The 16,152-nt window shown below is 48.0% G+C and overlaps 1 protein-coding gene across 3 annotated transcripts in view; it reads left to right on the plus strand.

Moving 5' to 3' along the window:
• ADAMTS17 (ADAM metallopeptidase with thrombospondin type 1 motif 17) overlaps positions 1 to 16,152 on the plus strand; it is a 173,853-nt gene continuing 157,701 nt past the window's right edge. For all 3 annotated transcript variants that reach the window (XM_068695902.1, XM_068695903.1, XM_068695904.1), the window contains exons 1-3: positions 1 to 160; positions 793 to 1,154; positions 10,256 to 10,421. In XM_068695902.1, the coding sequence (XP_068552003.1) occupies positions 88 to 160; positions 793 to 1,154; positions 10,256 to 10,421 (601 nt within the window). In that variant the 5' untranslated portion in view covers positions 1 to 87. The remainder of the gene's footprint in view (positions 161 to 792; positions 1,155 to 10,255; positions 10,422 to 16,152) is intronic.

Here is a 16,152-nt window from a genome sequence, read left to right on the forward strand (position 1 = left end):
GCCGCGGCTGCCGGCGGCGCCCCGTACTGCTGCCGAGGGCGGGCAGCGCGCACACGGCTCCGCTCCGCGCCCCGCCGCTGCCGGAAAATGTTCGACGGCTGCCTCCTGCCCCTCGTCTTCCCCTGCCTGCTGCTGCTGGGCGGGACGGACGCCGCCACAGGTAGCGCTGCGCTCCCCCGGCGGTGCTGGCGGTGGTGCCGGTGCGGACCTCAGGGCACGGCTCCGTGCGGCTCCGTGGTCCCCGTTCCGCTGTTTGCCCGCCCGCTGCCGCGGGGCTCCGTGCGGGACGGGACGGGGCGCTGCTGGCTGGGCTCGGCTGCGGCTCGCGCTGCTTTTCCCCCTTCTCCCTGCAGCTTTTTATTGGGGCTGGTGAAACGCGATGCTCGCGGCTACGCTCTCTTTACTCTATTTATTTATTTATTTTTATATTATTTATTTTTTATAACGAGTGGCTTCAGCCTGTGCTTCGCTCCTCTCCTCCCCGCGCGGCTTTGCCTCTCTCATCCGTGTGCGCACGGCGAGCGCAATAAATCCCCTTTTTCCCCCACCGCTGGCTCCATTGTCTCCGCTGCCTGCTCGCAGCTTCCAGCGCACGGAGCCGCCGAGCTGCAACCCGAGCTCGGGGCTGGCCCCGCGGGGAGGGACAGGGGGGGAAACGGCACGGGACCGGCCCCGGCTGGGGGAAAGGCTGCGAGCCCCCGGTCCTCCCCGTCGTGCCCTGGGTGGTGGTGGTGGTGCTGGGGAGGGGGGGGGCTACGTGCTCCTGAGCCCCTCTCCCCTTCTCGCCTGCAGCTGGCGGCGCGGAGCTGGAAGTGGTGATCCCGGAGCGAGTGGCGCTGGAGAAGATCCACCTGCTGCCGCCCGCCGGCCGAGGGGATCGCGGCGGCGGCGGCCCCCGGCGCCGCCGGGCGCTGCGGAGGGCGGCGGAGGCTCTGCTGCTGCTTCGCCTGCCCGCCGGAGGCAGCGAGCTCTACCTGCAGCTCCGCCGCGACCTCCGCTTCCTCGCCCGGGACTTCGTGGTGGAGCAGCGGCGCGGGGAAGGGCGGCGGGCGGCCGGCCCTCGGCGGCCGTCGGAGGAGCGGCTCTGCTTCTACACGGGACACGTGCTGAACCGCAGCGACTCCTTCGCCTCCCTCAGCACCTGCGCCGGGCTGGTACTGGCAGCGCGCCCCGACGGGTGTCCCCCTTACCCCGCGTCCCCTCGGGCTCCAGGCGCTGTGGGGAGCTTCCCCGCTGTCCCCTGCCTCAAGGGCTTTGTGCTAGGGGAGATGCCCCACGGAGGCAAAAAGAGGCTGTGGGGTTGTGCAGGCACCTCAGCACCTCACCTCAGTGCCTTGCCTCAGCATTTCACCTCAGTACTTCCCCTCAGCGCCTCACCTCAGCACCTCACCTGGGTGCCTTTCCTCAACACCTCCCCTGAGCATTTCACCTCAGTACTTCCCCTCAGCACCTCCCCTCGGCCCCCTGTCCCACGCTGTGTCTCCGGTGTCCCCCCGTGAGGGCTTTCTGTCAGCCCCTGGGAGCTGCCCCTGTACCTCAATGTCTGAGGGGCCAAGGCTCACCCCCACAGCAGACATTCACCTAAGGGGTTTGGAGAGTGCTATTGGGGCTGGTGAGTGCTCCTGTGGTGGTGCTGCCTGCCATTTGGGTGGTTGGTGGGCTCTGCCTGCCCTGGTCCCCTCTCCAGCAGGTGTAGGGGACACCGTGGTACAGCCTGGGACAGCGGCGCCTCAGCAGAGCACTGCTCCCTCAGCCTGCCCCTGCCACTTGGTGCTGGTGCGTGAGGGACTTTTGTGGGGACGCCTGTGGCACTGCCCTTTCAGGGTGTTTTTCCCAGCCAGGTGTCTGGGTTTCTCTACGTAGTGTTTTCAGGTGGCCCCTCAGGGTCTGGGATCTGTGAGCGTCCTGGCGAGGAGAGGCGATCTTACGTGGGAAGGCCTGCGTGATTCTCAGTGGAGGTTTAGAAGGTCAAGACAAGGGATAGCTTGTAATAATTGCTGAAAGTGCTTCAGAAAGTCACTGGGGCATTAAGCGTGACTCCCGGTTAGTAGTCCTGGGACGCGTGCCTAACTTCCTGGTGCAGGACTGTTGAGGGATATTTCACCTTAAACTCTTTGCAGTGTTAAACACTCCGTGTGCTCTGCACTTTGGGCTTCCAGCCCTCCTTCCTGAACCATATGAGGGCGCTGTGCCTCAGGTTTAAAAAAAAAAACACCACAAAGTGGCTTCAAGATGCTGAGGATTTGAGTGGCACTGTAAACCGAAATGTGTGCCACCGAGGGCTTGCTGAGTTTAAAGCCGATACCTGTTTCAAGCTTTAAGTCACTAACAGCTCTGTGCTTTTGTCACCAGGCACATTTTGTTGTTCCCATTCATGAAGTGCTGGGCTTCCAATGCTACCAACTCCAGCAGAGCTAAAAAGCACACAAGACAGAGAAGGAATGTTTTAAAGAAAGAAGAATGTAGTTGTAGGCACGGTATTAACTGCCGGAGATCAGGGAATGGAGGAGGGGGAGAGAAAAAGATTGGCGATGCTCCCAGTAGAAAAGTTGGAAAAGAAACAAGACTAGTTAGCCTTTGTTCATTACTCTGCAAATATGAGCTGCAATATTGCAGGATCTGTTTATGTCATGAATTCTGAGCAATGACTAAATTGACATAACTGAGCTAGTTGGCGTAATTTGTGATGAAAAAGTGACTTCTGTGAAAGCTGCTGGTTTGTGGCACTTTGGGGGACCAAAATCAATACTGCCACACGTGTCAGTGGCAGTGTTGGTAAAGCTCTGCTCAGTTTGCCTGTGAGTCTGGTCCTGGGAGTGCTGAGAGTGGTGTGGGCAGATGCATTCAGAGAGAAGTGTTTCTGCATGTCAGGAGACTCCTTTCCTTTTAGAGGAATCCATTCATTTACTTTACATTCAGATAATCACCAGGAATGGAGAAAGGGCTCAAAGCAGAGGCATGGTACATATGAGTGAGTGAGGCTTATATCACCTTCATGAATGAAAAATAGAGAGCAGAAAGCTGAGAGTCTCTAGGCTGAACCCAAACTTCAGATAAACCTCATGCTATTGAAATGGGTTCTCTAAGTTGACCCACGTCACCATGTAGACCATATTCTGGCTAAATTGACCTTTTGGCTTCTTAAGCCTACTTGTAAACATGAAGCACAGCAGATTTTAGCCTCCTGTCACAGTGTTTACTCAGCTTTTTGCAGTGGCTGTGCTAAATCCACATACCTGCGATGAAAGCTATGCGATTTAGTGGGAAGATACTTCCAGGGATCAGAGGAATGAAGAGTTTGCCTCGGATTATCTAGGAGTGCCTTGAATCTAGAGCAGAACCGAAGTCAGGCGACTTCAGAGCCCAAATTGTTTGCCTTCTAGTTGGCAATTACAATACCCAAACCATTGCTGCAGCACTCTTTGTATATTCCAGTTGCTTCCTTAGGTGCTGTTGGCAGCAGAAAAAATAAGGCTTTGCCCTCAGCAGCAGCACAGCTTCACAGGTGGGAAAACAGTCAAGGTTTGCGTGGTGGGCTAAAAGAAGGAGCTTGATTGTGGAAACCTTGCCGCCTGTGTATCCTGTCAGTCGTGTCTTGAGCAATGCTAGCGCTGCAGTGGGATGTTTCCTGAAAAATTCACTGTGGGAGTGCTAATGGGGCTGGAAACGGATGCTCGAGGCATCTCGTCGAGAACAGCGGTAACAGAGGTAACGATACTGGATCCTGATCTCCTGGCTCAGACTTTGTTGTAATTGTATTCCTCAACCATGCCATAAATCACACAGAAAGTGATGTACAATGACCGAGGCAGGTGGAGTTCTAAGGAAAACAAAATCCCTGATGCAGTGGCATGAAAACAGAGCCAACACCGGACTGAGCAATTGCTTCCTGGTGGTTTTATCAGGTTCCCAGCGTGACATCTGAAGGTTATGTTTTGTTTTTTAAACTCTGCTTGCAGATACTGCTGTTAACTGCTGTCTGGTGTAGTTTCCTGCTGCAGCTTGCAATTGATTCAAGGGTGGCTTGTAGCTGTACCAGGCCGTGACGTGTTTAGAGATGGTTTACCTAAGGTCCTGTCTACGTGGTTAAAGGTAGCACTTGTGAGGACACCACAGCTTTCCCATCCTCCTTGACAACCTGGGAATTGCCGCGTAGATGAGAGTTACCGAGTTCCCCAAAAGCGCTACTGCCTTCAACTTGGCAGCGCTGCGCCTTGTCTGGGGAATTCAGTTGTGTAAACACTTGGCTTCTGACCACACCGCAGGACTGAGCTGACCTTTCCTGGTGCTGCAGGGACACGGGCAGGAGCACAGTTCTGCAGCTCATTTGACCGATGCTACAAGACAGTGTGCAGCACAGGAAATCGCCGCTTTTTTGGGAAGTTCCAGCTCTGTAAGGCCACAACGTGGGTTGTCTTGAGGTGAATTGTGTAGGGGATTAAGGCTTCTGCTTCCAGCCGTCTGAGGTCAGGTCGTAGATGAGGTATGGCTCTTCCCAGTGTGGAAATTCCAGTTTGCTTGAGACTTCTCAGAACTGCTTTCAGGTGAAATTTCAGTGATGTTTTGCCTGTTGCTGTCTGTGTGCTGCCCTTACCCTCTCTAGCAAAGTTTGGCAGGGCAGCGTTACGTTTTGCAGCACTTCTTTGATTCAAGTGCAGGGAGCAGAGCAGAGGAGGCCCTTTCAGCACGATCTACTTGTGCTGTGACTGCAGTGGTGCTTGCTTTGAGTCCTGCTGTGACTTATCTTGTCTTGTGGACCAAGAGAGAGGAAACAGGCAGGGTCATTTGGCCTCTGGGGAGGCTTCTTCCCCAGCTGCATGGTGCTGCTTCACGCTGCCTCCAAAATGTGGGATTCCCAAAGAAATTCGATGTATTTCATTTTTTTTTTTATACTTCTTGCTAGAGTCATTTGGACATGCTGAAGTTCAGTCTGTTGGACTGCAGTGTCAGTGCATTGCAGCTGGTGTAGGCTATTCTTATGTTATACCTAAAGTTTTGAAAAAGTTTTCAGAGGGCGATGGGTACATCCAAATGAGCGTTAGGTTTTGATTTAAACAGACTTCAGGTTCATCTCTAGGAGCCTTGTGTAGTCTTGTCTGATCAACACCAAGAAGAAAAGGAGTTCTTTTCCTCCAAGTGTGTATGGTGACCTTTGGCAAACCTCATGCAGCTCCCAGTGGACAAATTTCCAACCTCTTCAAATATTTCTGAACAGTGACTCTTCATTTGCATCCCCTGCACCTCCCAATTTGGCACCATCCACAGACTTCCTGAGGGTGTAGCTGTTGGTAAGTTTGGGAAGTGTGGGCAAAGAGAGCTAACAGAGCGTCCCTCTGGACCTTGCTGTGTCAGCCAGCTGTTCCCTTTTTTCAGGAAGGTTGGGCAGAGATTCTGTAAGTTTGGTGGAGGTGATGAGGCAAAATGGTTATTATCATAGGGTTGTGATGGTCATTTGGGTACTAAACAGGGTTAAATGCAAAACGTGCATTTGCCAGTTAGCTGGAAGAAGATGGGTGCTTCAAGTAAGTACCTCACTGATGGTTTGTCCCATTTCTTAGCTAGCCTAGGTTGGGGAATCGTCCCTTTGGATGTGTTGGCCTTTCTTCACTGACTGCTGGGGAGACGATGCCTGGTTTAAGGCAGATGTCTGAAGCGCGGTGAACCCAATCCCTTTCCAGTGGTGGCAGGTGCTTCGTGTGTGCAACAGGGCAGTGCTGCCCTTCAGGTGCCTGCAAGAGCCTCTGCTGGGATGGAAAGCAAGGGCAGTGCAGGCATGCTAGGATTATAAGAAGATACGATTTCCCCTCAGGAAACCTTCAGCTCTGTCAAATCCTCTCGTCCAGGAGATGAGCTGCTTGGCATTCATCCATATCTGGTCCATAAGCCATGAAGTTAAACCTCTCAAAATTGCTGTGCTGGGTTTCTTTGTGCTGGGATTTTCTTTCTCCTTCCACAGTGAACAAAAGGGAGTTTCCTCGCTTGGCAGTCTCGGAGGCAGGGGCAGGTCGAGGTGGAGGTGCAGGCAGATACTCGTGGGTATGTCCAGCTGAAATGATGCTGGAGCAAGGCCTGCCTTAAAGCTCTTGTTTTAAATTCGCTTGAATTGCACTTGTAAATAATAATTGACTTAAAGCCGAGGCATGGCTGAGAAGGACAGGTCTGAAAGCCACATGAAGTTTATTAAATCCAATCTGTGTAGGTTTTTTTCCTTCATTTTAGGTATTGACTTCATGTTAACTTTGAGGAAATGGTTAAACTGAGATTTACGTGTAACACTTGAGAAATTGAGAAGGGGATGGGATTTGTCAGATGATTCTAACTGTTCTCTTTTCTGCGTGTTCATATGTTTGTAACTAATGAACACTTAGAAAAATCTGTTAAAGATCCGGCATTGCACAGATCTTCAAAGATGTTGTGAAAATCAAAAGGGCTGGAAAAATGGTGTAACTGCTGGAGGCTGTTAACACGTGGGAAGGCACAGAGACCACTGAAGACTTTGGGTTCCTGTCCTGAGTTCGCCCTCAAGCTGCTGCATCTCCCCCGGTGCTAGTGGGGATGGGGTAGTGGAGCCAGGACGGTGTGGTTAAAAACACCGAGTGCCAGCCCTAGTGGTCCCTTTGCTGCTGTTGTGATTTTGGGGGGACAGGGTGAGGACCTGCCTCCTTCCCTGCTGTCTTTTATTTAGGCAGGGAAAAGGTGCAGTGACCGGGGAGATGTGTAGAGGAAGGCTGAGCCAGGGGTAGCACGAGAATAGGTTGGAGAGGATGCAGCCACTGCCAAGCACTGCAGTCCGTGGGGCTGTACTGGGCAGCGTATCTGATCCTTTTAATTGACTTGCTGGTTTGGTTGCCTGCCTTCTGAGGCGGAAATTATTCCATCCTGTCCTATTAACGAAGGTGAGTGATTGTCAGCTATATGGTCCTGTCATGCTAGCTGTAAAATCCAGATTAGATTAATAATACAGATGATGATGAATTTAGAATCACAGAATCATTCAGGTTGGAAAAGAGCTTCAAGACCATCTGGTCCAACCACTGCCCTACCACCAATGTCACCACCAAACCATGTCCCCAAGCACCAGGCCCAACTTCTCCTTGAACACCCCCAGGGATGGTGACTTCACCACCTCCCTGGGCGGCCTGTCCCAACGCCTGACGGCTCTTTCTGAGCAGAAATGTCTCCTCATTTCCAACCTGAACCTCCCCTGGCACAACTTGAGGCCATTCCCTCTGGTCCTATCACAGTTACCTGTGAGAAGAGGCCGACCCCAAGCTCCCCACACCTTCCTTTCAGGGAGTTGTAGAGCACAATAAGGTAAGAGGCAGAATAAGGTCTCCCCTGAGACAGTGAGCTGAACTTCTAAGCCCCTCCGAATTTTTGTGTTCTGATGGCTCCTGTGTCTCAGGTGCTCTGGGATGGCCGGGCTGGGCAACTGCCACCTTTCATTTCATTTAACTGGAATGATTCCCAGAGACATGGGAAGATAGCGCTGATAGTTACGTAGCTTTCTGTTGTTCTTTATCTTCAAATCTGGCTTTTTGCAGTCCATGAAGATCGCACAGACTAGAGAAGAACTCGGAGCATTTGCAGTGCCGACGGCTGATACCTGCTGCTGAGGCCAGCACAGCGTGTGGTGCTTGGAGTAGTCCGGAGTTGACAGAGGCAATAGGAGGAGTGCATTTCATATGGAAAAAGCAAAATAATGACCAGAGGATTCGGGTTACTAGGTCAAAACTTCTCATCTGGGCCAGCAGGTTTGAGGACTCTCTAGAACCCAACTGGCAAAGTTGGGGAGAATTGTAACTCCCAAGGAACACTTTACAGGCCCAATCCTGCAAATCTTTCCTGCCTGAAACTCTAGTTGGCTTGTCAGATTGAACTTGAGATTGCTTCTTAACCTATTCCAGGGTGAAGACGCATGGCTCTTTCCCTCCGTAGGTTTCACAATTCCAAAGCAAATGTGAACCATAAGTCCTTTCCAATGGTTTAAATTATTTTCACACTTGATGCCAGAAAAGTTGGGATAATGTCGGGTGGTGATGAAACTGACTTCTTCTTACATATTTTTGGCACCAACAAAAATGGTTGGCAGGTTTTCAGGAGCTCTGGTGTGGCTTTTAGTACCATGGCACCAGATTTACAACCCTTCTTCTAAATAATTAAAACCTATATTAAATACGGGGGCTGGGGCTACCTCCCAGCTGGAAGATTGGAACGAGGAGGGGAAGTAGCAGAGAGCATCGTAAAGGAGGCTGGAGGAATAAGGCACAGGAGTTTTCGCTGTCTGTGCAACAACTCTGACGAAGCCCAACCTGTAATGTAAGTGAAGAGGAATTCCCTTTGGAAACTCCAGGGCAGAGTGGGTCTTGTAAACCAGTGTGTATTCTGTAGGGGCAAGAAAAAAAAGTCTGTTTTTCTTCATAAATGGGAGCCCTTCTGGCACATTTTAGGTAATCGGACCTTAGAAGAGGTCTCTCTTGTCTCTTTTGAGACACAGGACTAATTGTTATCAGCACGCTTTGCAGCCCTGGCAAACAGAAACAGTGATTTCTTCAAGTGCTCTTTGAAAAGTAGTGACCCTTTGCGAGAGATCCTGCGTTTCCCCTGAACGCTGTTCGGTTTGTACGGCTGTCAGAAGATGAGAGCTCTCATTTCTCTCAGCAGAAATTCCTCTTGCTGGAAATACTAGGCCAAAGGGATTTCCTGGGTGTACGTGAGGACTGAATTTGGCAGGGAGGTGTGGAAATGTACAATTTACAGTACGTATGTAATGTATATTATAAATCATATTAGTACAGTCAGCTGTTGAATATATAGAATTTGCATGTACGTGCAGAGCATTTCTTTGGACGGCTGCCTGGCTGGCACAGAGCTCAGTGACGGCTGGGGGGGAGTCTAGTCTGCCTTTCTGTGTTTGGGATGGGTGTTAGAGTCAGGCAACCTCCAGGAGCCCTTTGGAAGCCCCTTTACCCACCAGGTGTACCAGAGGCACAGTCGGATGCCTCCTGGCAGGCCACGTGAAGCCCTCCTTTGCTAGCAGAAGTTGGATCAGACCTAGAGAGTTCTTCCAAGGGACTGTGTTACAGAGAGCTGTATTTCAAGACTTTTCATTGCCATACAAATAATGTTGGATCAGTACAATGAAAAGGAAGTTAAAAAATAAAAAAATAAAAAAATCGCCCTCATTGTACATGTTCACTTTCTCCAGTGTGCTGTAAGCTCGGCGTTGATTACTGAACCTAGAAGCTTTGTTAAGTTTTAAGGTGATATCTTTGCTTTCACTCTCTCCATTCTATGCCAGAAAAGGAGTGGGAAAGGCATAAAAGACCATTAAAAACTATCGGTTAGAGGCAGAGGAGGGCTCTCCAGGGGCAGAAGCTGCCTTCCAAAGGTGTTCTTGCCAGCGCTGGTGTAAGGTCTGGAGCTGGTGCAAGAAAGGCAGGGTTTAGTGCTCTGACCTGTGCAGTCTACTGTTATTTAGACAGGGTCTTTGTCTTCCTCGTGTTACTTATTCCAGGAACGGTGGAAAAGCTTGTCACTGGGAAGGTACAACAGTCCATGCCCAGCCTGACCCCTGAAACCCAACCCATGGCTTGCAGGGAGAGCAGCAATTGTATATGGCCCCTACTGCAATCAGCAAAAGCTGTTTGGTCCCCGTAACAAAAAATGTGGGTGGCTCTGCAAGTCCTGCTTGTGACTTCACTTCAGCGCTTGTTGTCTGCAGGAATGACGTGTGTAGCTGGTCTGCTGTTTGCAGGCAGCCTTGCTCTGCTGAGATACTAAATGCCGTTTGATAGCAATGCAATTCTAGCTGTCAGAAAGGTGGTTACGAAAGCATTTCTTTAATAGGGTTCGTTTGTTCTCATGTGAGCTGAGCATCTCATAAGGCGTATGTATATATGGCTCCAGACAGAGCGATGTTATAGCTGCAGGGAGAGGAAGAACTCAAAGGCAAGGCGTTGACAAGAACCCCTCCTCCTTTATTTTTTATTTTTTGGACATGTATAACACCTTGTATAATGATGTTTCTAAACAGTGCTCCGTAAAATAAAATACATACATATATATATGAGAAGCAGTTAAAGATCTCTGTTCTGTACTATGCAGATTGAACATGACCATAATCACTCTTCCTCACACTGTAGATAATGATTGCAGGGAAATGGTCTAGGTTAAGACTGGGTTGATAAAATGGTAAGGATACCAAACTGTCTGATACCCTTTTTTTCCTTTTTTTTTTTTCTTTTGTGGACAGGTTGGCTATATTCAAATTGGATCAGAGCAAATGTTAATACAACCAGTGAATACATCAGAGACCTCATTTAGTGGAAAAGAACACTTCATCAGACATAGGCGCTCCACAAAACCAAGCCATCCCATGAAGTCGCACATTCCTGATGAGCACTGCAAGGTTGTAGCAGGTGAGCTTGAAGTGGCTCAAGAGAACAGCCATGAGTATGCAGTTGTAATTGTGACTGTGGTCCTGCCAGATATGTCTGTGTTTTGTAATTCAAGTGTTTGGGCAGCTGGAGGTGGTGAAAAATGGCATGTGCTAATGAATTCTTCTGCTACTTCAGGCAGAAAGAGCCACATCACAAGGACAGAAATAGTTAGGACACGTGCTATAACCTTCAATTTGGGAGGAGATAAACTTTGACTTCTGCTTTAACCATGCAACGTGATTGCTGCTCAGGAAGGTATTCACACCATTTTTTAGCAAAGACCCGAGTTTTGAAACTGAGGTCAATTGCAAGAGGTGCTCCTGTCTCATTTGGAGCAAATGAGTTTTATCCTTTCTGGAAATCCATCTGAGTGGGTTGCATACAGGGGGTATTAGGAACTCTGCCAAATCTCTTCTTCAGGTTCAGGGTGCCTTTATATTCTGCTTTTTCTTTTTTTTTTTTTTTTTTATTTATTCCTCTGTTGCCCTATTGCCCCACCAATATTTCAGGTTCTGTCTTGTACTGGATGGGCTGGATGCCATATAGAGGCAGCAGGTGAAGATGCCTATGCTATCTTTTACGTTGCTGTTAAAGGGACAAAATGGGAAGCAGGAATAGCAAATGTAATGGGTACAGGACTGAGATTCACAAGTATGGGAACTGTACTTGGGAACAGAGTGATCAAGAACAACCCCTGTTGGTAGACCTACAGGGAAACAGCAGCACAAAAGGCTTCTTTCTTGGCAAAAGTGGTCAAAGTGGAGGTCTGAAGGAACTGGCTGCAATAGGCAGCCATGAGCATGAGAAAGTTTGCGTGTATACTTTAAGTTTTTGTATTTAACCAGGCCTGTGTACCTCCAGAGATGACCTGTGCTTGCTCATTCACAAGGTTGCCTTCTAGCTGGTGTTGCTTGTCGGTAAGTCCTGTGGGCAGGGCCTTTATTTTCTCTTGTGTGGAGCTGAACTTTTGGTAGGTCAGCAGATATGTCATGGACTGAGGAACTAAAACTCTTCTGGAAGCAAAGTGGTTGAATTTCATCATTCATGCTTGTTGGGCTCAGAGCACATGTGCACATGCACGCACCTGCACACGGTACTGCTGTAGCTCAGCTCATGCCGAGGAGGTGGCAAGGTCCATGTAGTGAGTGTGGATCTGAGGCAGAGGGAAATTGATAGCCTGATGCAAAGCTTACTTGAAGCTATGGATCTAGCTCTGTGACTGGATTTTTTCCTATTTGGTGCTGATTGAGGGGCTAAACTAGGATGGAGTTGGGGACAGCATTTGCTTCTCTGGTTCTTGTGTGAGACCAAGATGGCTTTAGTCCTGCCCTCAGCAATTAGGTGAGGAAAATCAGAAAATCTGGAACCGTGTGGTTTACAAACACGCACGCAGGAGTTTGCAAAAGAGCTGGGAACAGAGTTTGGCTGCCCTGGGTGCTGGTTCTTTGCCTTGCCCACGGGCTGGCTGTGCTAGAAGGGGAACAAAGCACCCGGCTGCAGCCCAGTGGGGAGTACTGCTTGCTTGTGCAAACAGCCACTGCTTCAAGTAGCTGTGTCATAAAATAATGAAATTGCTCATGGGCTTTGCCACTTAAAGGCAGACTCCTGAATGTTTTTCATTGTTGTGGGAAAGAAATGTAAGTCATGGCTGTTAATAGGCTTAGCACGTTAACGACCTAATTGACTCCTGTCTGGTTTGGATTAACTTTTGTGCACAAGGCATTTCGAAACAAAAAAAAATTAATCCTCTCTGACACACAAAAGGTCTATTCCCAATGAAATTGTGTGGAAATGGTGGCCCAGGGGCTTACTTACAGAGTTTTTCCTGGAAAAAGGTGACTCTACTGTGGTACTCAGCAACATCAGCAGAGCGGAGGACTGATTAGATTTGTACTAGAAAACCCTTCTCTCACTGGCTTGTAATTTGGCTCACCCAGGCTCAAACTTGTCAGAAAAGAATGGAGCTTGGAAATACATAGGAAGTATTCCTGTCTTAGACATTTTAGATGCACATCCTGTATTATTGAAGATCATACTGTCTGTGCAAATACAACAGAAAAAAAAAAAGCCACAGAGTTGCCACATTCATTTTCCAGTTCTTAGGTGTTTTTCCTTGATTTTTCAAAACAGATGAGAATCACCTTGGAAGATTTTCTTTTTGAAATTTTGCCATTCAGCAGTATGTGACATGATGCTGGCTTATTTGCGATTCAAACAAAATAAAAAGCATCAGAAGCTGCTCTTTAAATATGAGGTATTGATCGTGTCCCAGGAATTTAAATAGCTAGCGGAGCTCAGTGGCAAACTTAGTGTCAGCAGTGCCCTGCGATATCTGAGCTTAGTTGACTTAAATAAATAAATAAATAAATAAAAAATTAAAGTTGCCTGGTGTACAGTGACTTGTATGAGTATTTGTAGGGACGGGGGAGGAAAGCAGTTTAAGAAAGTAAAATGAGCTTAATCAGGTAGTGCCATGTGCCAGCACTGCTGGGTGGATGTAGAGCACAGCTTTCCAGCAGCATTCTCCTGTGGTGTTTTCCTCGTAGATCCCAGCCCTGGGAGAGGGAAGCTGAACTGAACGGTTCTTTGGGGCCATGTAGTGCTAGCAGTCTGTTTTGATAAGTGGTTGTTAAAATCTCTAAAACAACTCCTTTAGCTTAAGTAGTTTAATGTCCTACAGCAGCAGAAATTTTTAGAGCTGCAGGAGAGCTTTGTGGGAGCCGAATGTCTCCTGGAATAATCTGTATGGGAGGATTAATCTGACTGCAGGCAGGAGTGGGAAAGCATTTAAGGTTTTACGTGAGTTGATCTTTGAGATCTGAAGCTGAAAGTGCCTATGAAAGGGTTAAAACATCCCAGGTCTGTTGGTTCAGGACTGATATTTTAATTCCTTTGTTTAAATTCTGAAGTGCTCCAGCGGCAAAGGACGGATCCAGTCATCACAGGCCAGGTGCTATTGTTAGTCATATGATATGTGTATCTGTAGGATTTTTATCACCTGTCATCCAGCAGGAGAAAGAGTTCAAGTCACAATGCACGTTTCTGCTCAGGCACGAACATGAGCCCCTGTGAGGCAAACAGAAAACCCATTAAAAGGTTTCCAGGTGCATGTGCTGTGAGGGGGAAGGAAGGGAAGGTTGGGTTTCATTTGCTCTGAAGCACGGCGTCATTAAAAACATGGGAAATAGCTTCACACCAGTGATGTGAAACATCTCTTCGGTTCTCATCTCTATAACATGGGCTGAATCTGGGGTTCAAATCTGTTGTCACACTGTTCTGATTTTAAAGAACGAGCTTGGCAACATTTTTGTCAAAGGTCTCATAGTAGGGGTCTTTCTGGATAGAGGATGGAGTCACAGTTTTGTCTGTGGGTTTTAATACTTATAGATAAGAATTTCTCTACAGGTGAGCCAAGCAAGGAGAGAAAGAGGTCACTGTTTTAATGCATCGTACATGATTGTTGCTGTGCCCTCAGGCTCGGCCTGGACCTCCATGCGTAAAGTTCTCAACTTATTCCTGGGGCCCAGAAGTAGCTGCAGGGCATTTTTGTCTTTCAACAGTATCTGCCCTTCCCCCTAAACTCGGATGTCATAGAAAGAGTCCTTGGCAGTGAAGGAATCAGTAGACCAGGGAGAGGACTAGTGGGAAACTGTACAATCTCCTTTGTTAACCCCCTAAAACTTAGAGCTGGGGCTGGGAAATACCTGAGATAGGGCTTTTTTCATTGCCTTGTCTCTCTGCGACCATACAGGATAAACAATAAAGTTGTGTCCACGCAACAATATCCACCACCTCAGCTGCAATAAGTGGATATGGTTGTGGTAACTGATGGAACAAGGGTAGTTTAACATCCGCTGTTATCTCAGGATCCCAGAATGGTTGAGTTGGGAGGCATCTCTGGGTCCATCTGCTCCAAACCCCTGCCCAAGCCTGCACCCAGAGCAGGTTGCCCAGGACCCTGTCCAGGCAGCTTGTGAGGGAAATTCACAATATCTCTGGGCAACCTCTTCCAATCTGGTCATATATTTTGCATGTTTCCTGTGCCATCAAAGTCTAAGGATGGGAAAATTTTTCTGTTATTTTTTTTCCCTAACTTCTCTTGCTGAGAGAAACTATCAGTGTTAAAGACGGAGTCAAACCATGTTGTGAAAGCTTAGGATTCTCCGCTAACCATGTCATAAAATTTTCTGTTTCTTTGGGAAAAGTAAGTTCTGTTGTAACTTTTCCAGAGGTCTCCAGTGATGTATTAAAGTCCCCTTGCATAGAAGGGATTTGATATAAAATGCAGCCCACAAGTATGGGAGTGAGCAGCTTGTCTTTGGAGGGAAGGTTGTTATTTCATGTTTATGATGCAGGCCTCATAAATTACTCTTCAATGCAAGCTTGTTTTAAACCCCCCTTTGTCATCTTGAATGAAACAGTTTTCACTTAATGCAAATGTGCTGCATGGACAGAAGTAAGAGGGAAAAAAACACAAGAGGGTCAACATTTTAATTCACAAAATAGCAATGCATGGCTTCTTTGTCTAGTTAGTTTGCAACCTGTTTTAACAATTGATCAAAGCTGGTAATAATTTAAATAAGTGCTAGTATGCAGGTATCAAATGTAGGGAACGCTTTCCCTGAACAGGTATAAATCCCAAACACATGTTCCTGCTATGTTGCATTTCCCCATCTTTAATCATTGTCTCTTAGATGTGTTTTCTCTGCAGGTTTGACTTGGCCTGAAACAGCAGCTGTTATGGCCAAAAAGCATGTGCACTAAAAATAGAGAGATGTAATGCAACCTGTATTAGTCCATATTAGGAAGCATCTGTTGGAGAATTAAAGCAAGGATTTCAGCATGGGCTACGCAGAAGATGTAATGTGATTAAGTGTTTGCAAGTATGGAAGTATTCCCTGTATCAGAAATTAGGTCTTTCAGCACTTTACCCATGGGAGTATGTTTTGTGTGGATAAATCCTGTGGTTTCTCCAGGTCCCTGGTCTTCCAAACAGAGAGTCTGGATTTTCCCTGCAAGTGTGTGATTGTTTCCTTATGGCTGACAAACAGCAGCCCTTTGGAGCAGCCTGCCATTCTGAAGTGTCCTTTTCCATCACATGTGGCGAGCAAAGTTTTATTGCTGGTTTGTTCTGGATGAAGCCCTCAGCATGAGGGCAGCACGGGTAATATGGAGCAGGAGGGATTGCAGTGTCTTCTTTCTCTACTGCCAAGGTGCAAAAAAGACATCAAAAAAAAAGAGATGTTCAAATATTTGTAGTTTGTGGATTTCTTCCCCTTCCAGAGCAGCTGCAGACAGTAGAACTGTACTGCTCCTTCACTTGGTTCTTGATAAAAGTTAATGCTCGTTTCCACTGGAACTTAATGAAATCTAAACTGGCAGGTGCTAATGAGCTAGTGTCTGGTGTCCACCGTCCTTCTCTCGGGATGTTCATGGCTATTCCAGTGGTCATTCTGGCTAGGAAGGTGGACAGGTGGCTCCAGGCAGACTAAGATACATTACTTACCTTTTAGCTGTCTTCATTTTTTCCATATTGTCATAAATCATAGCTCAGGGTTAGAGCCATGAGTTGGGATTCTCCTGGCTTTGCTTCCTAGTGTTTGACTTGTGACCTTTAGCAGATCACTTGGGATCTTCATTGTGAAAACTGCCATGTGTTGAGCACCTACATGTTTGTATGGCCAAGATGGGAACGCTTTTGGCAGGTTTT

Source organism: Anas acuta, chromosome 12 (genome assembly GCF_963932015.1).
Source record: "Anas acuta chromosome 12, bAnaAcu1.1, whole genome shotgun sequence".
In the NCBI taxonomy this organism is placed as follows: domain Eukaryota; kingdom Metazoa; phylum Chordata; class Aves; order Anseriformes; family Anatidae; genus Anas; species Anas acuta.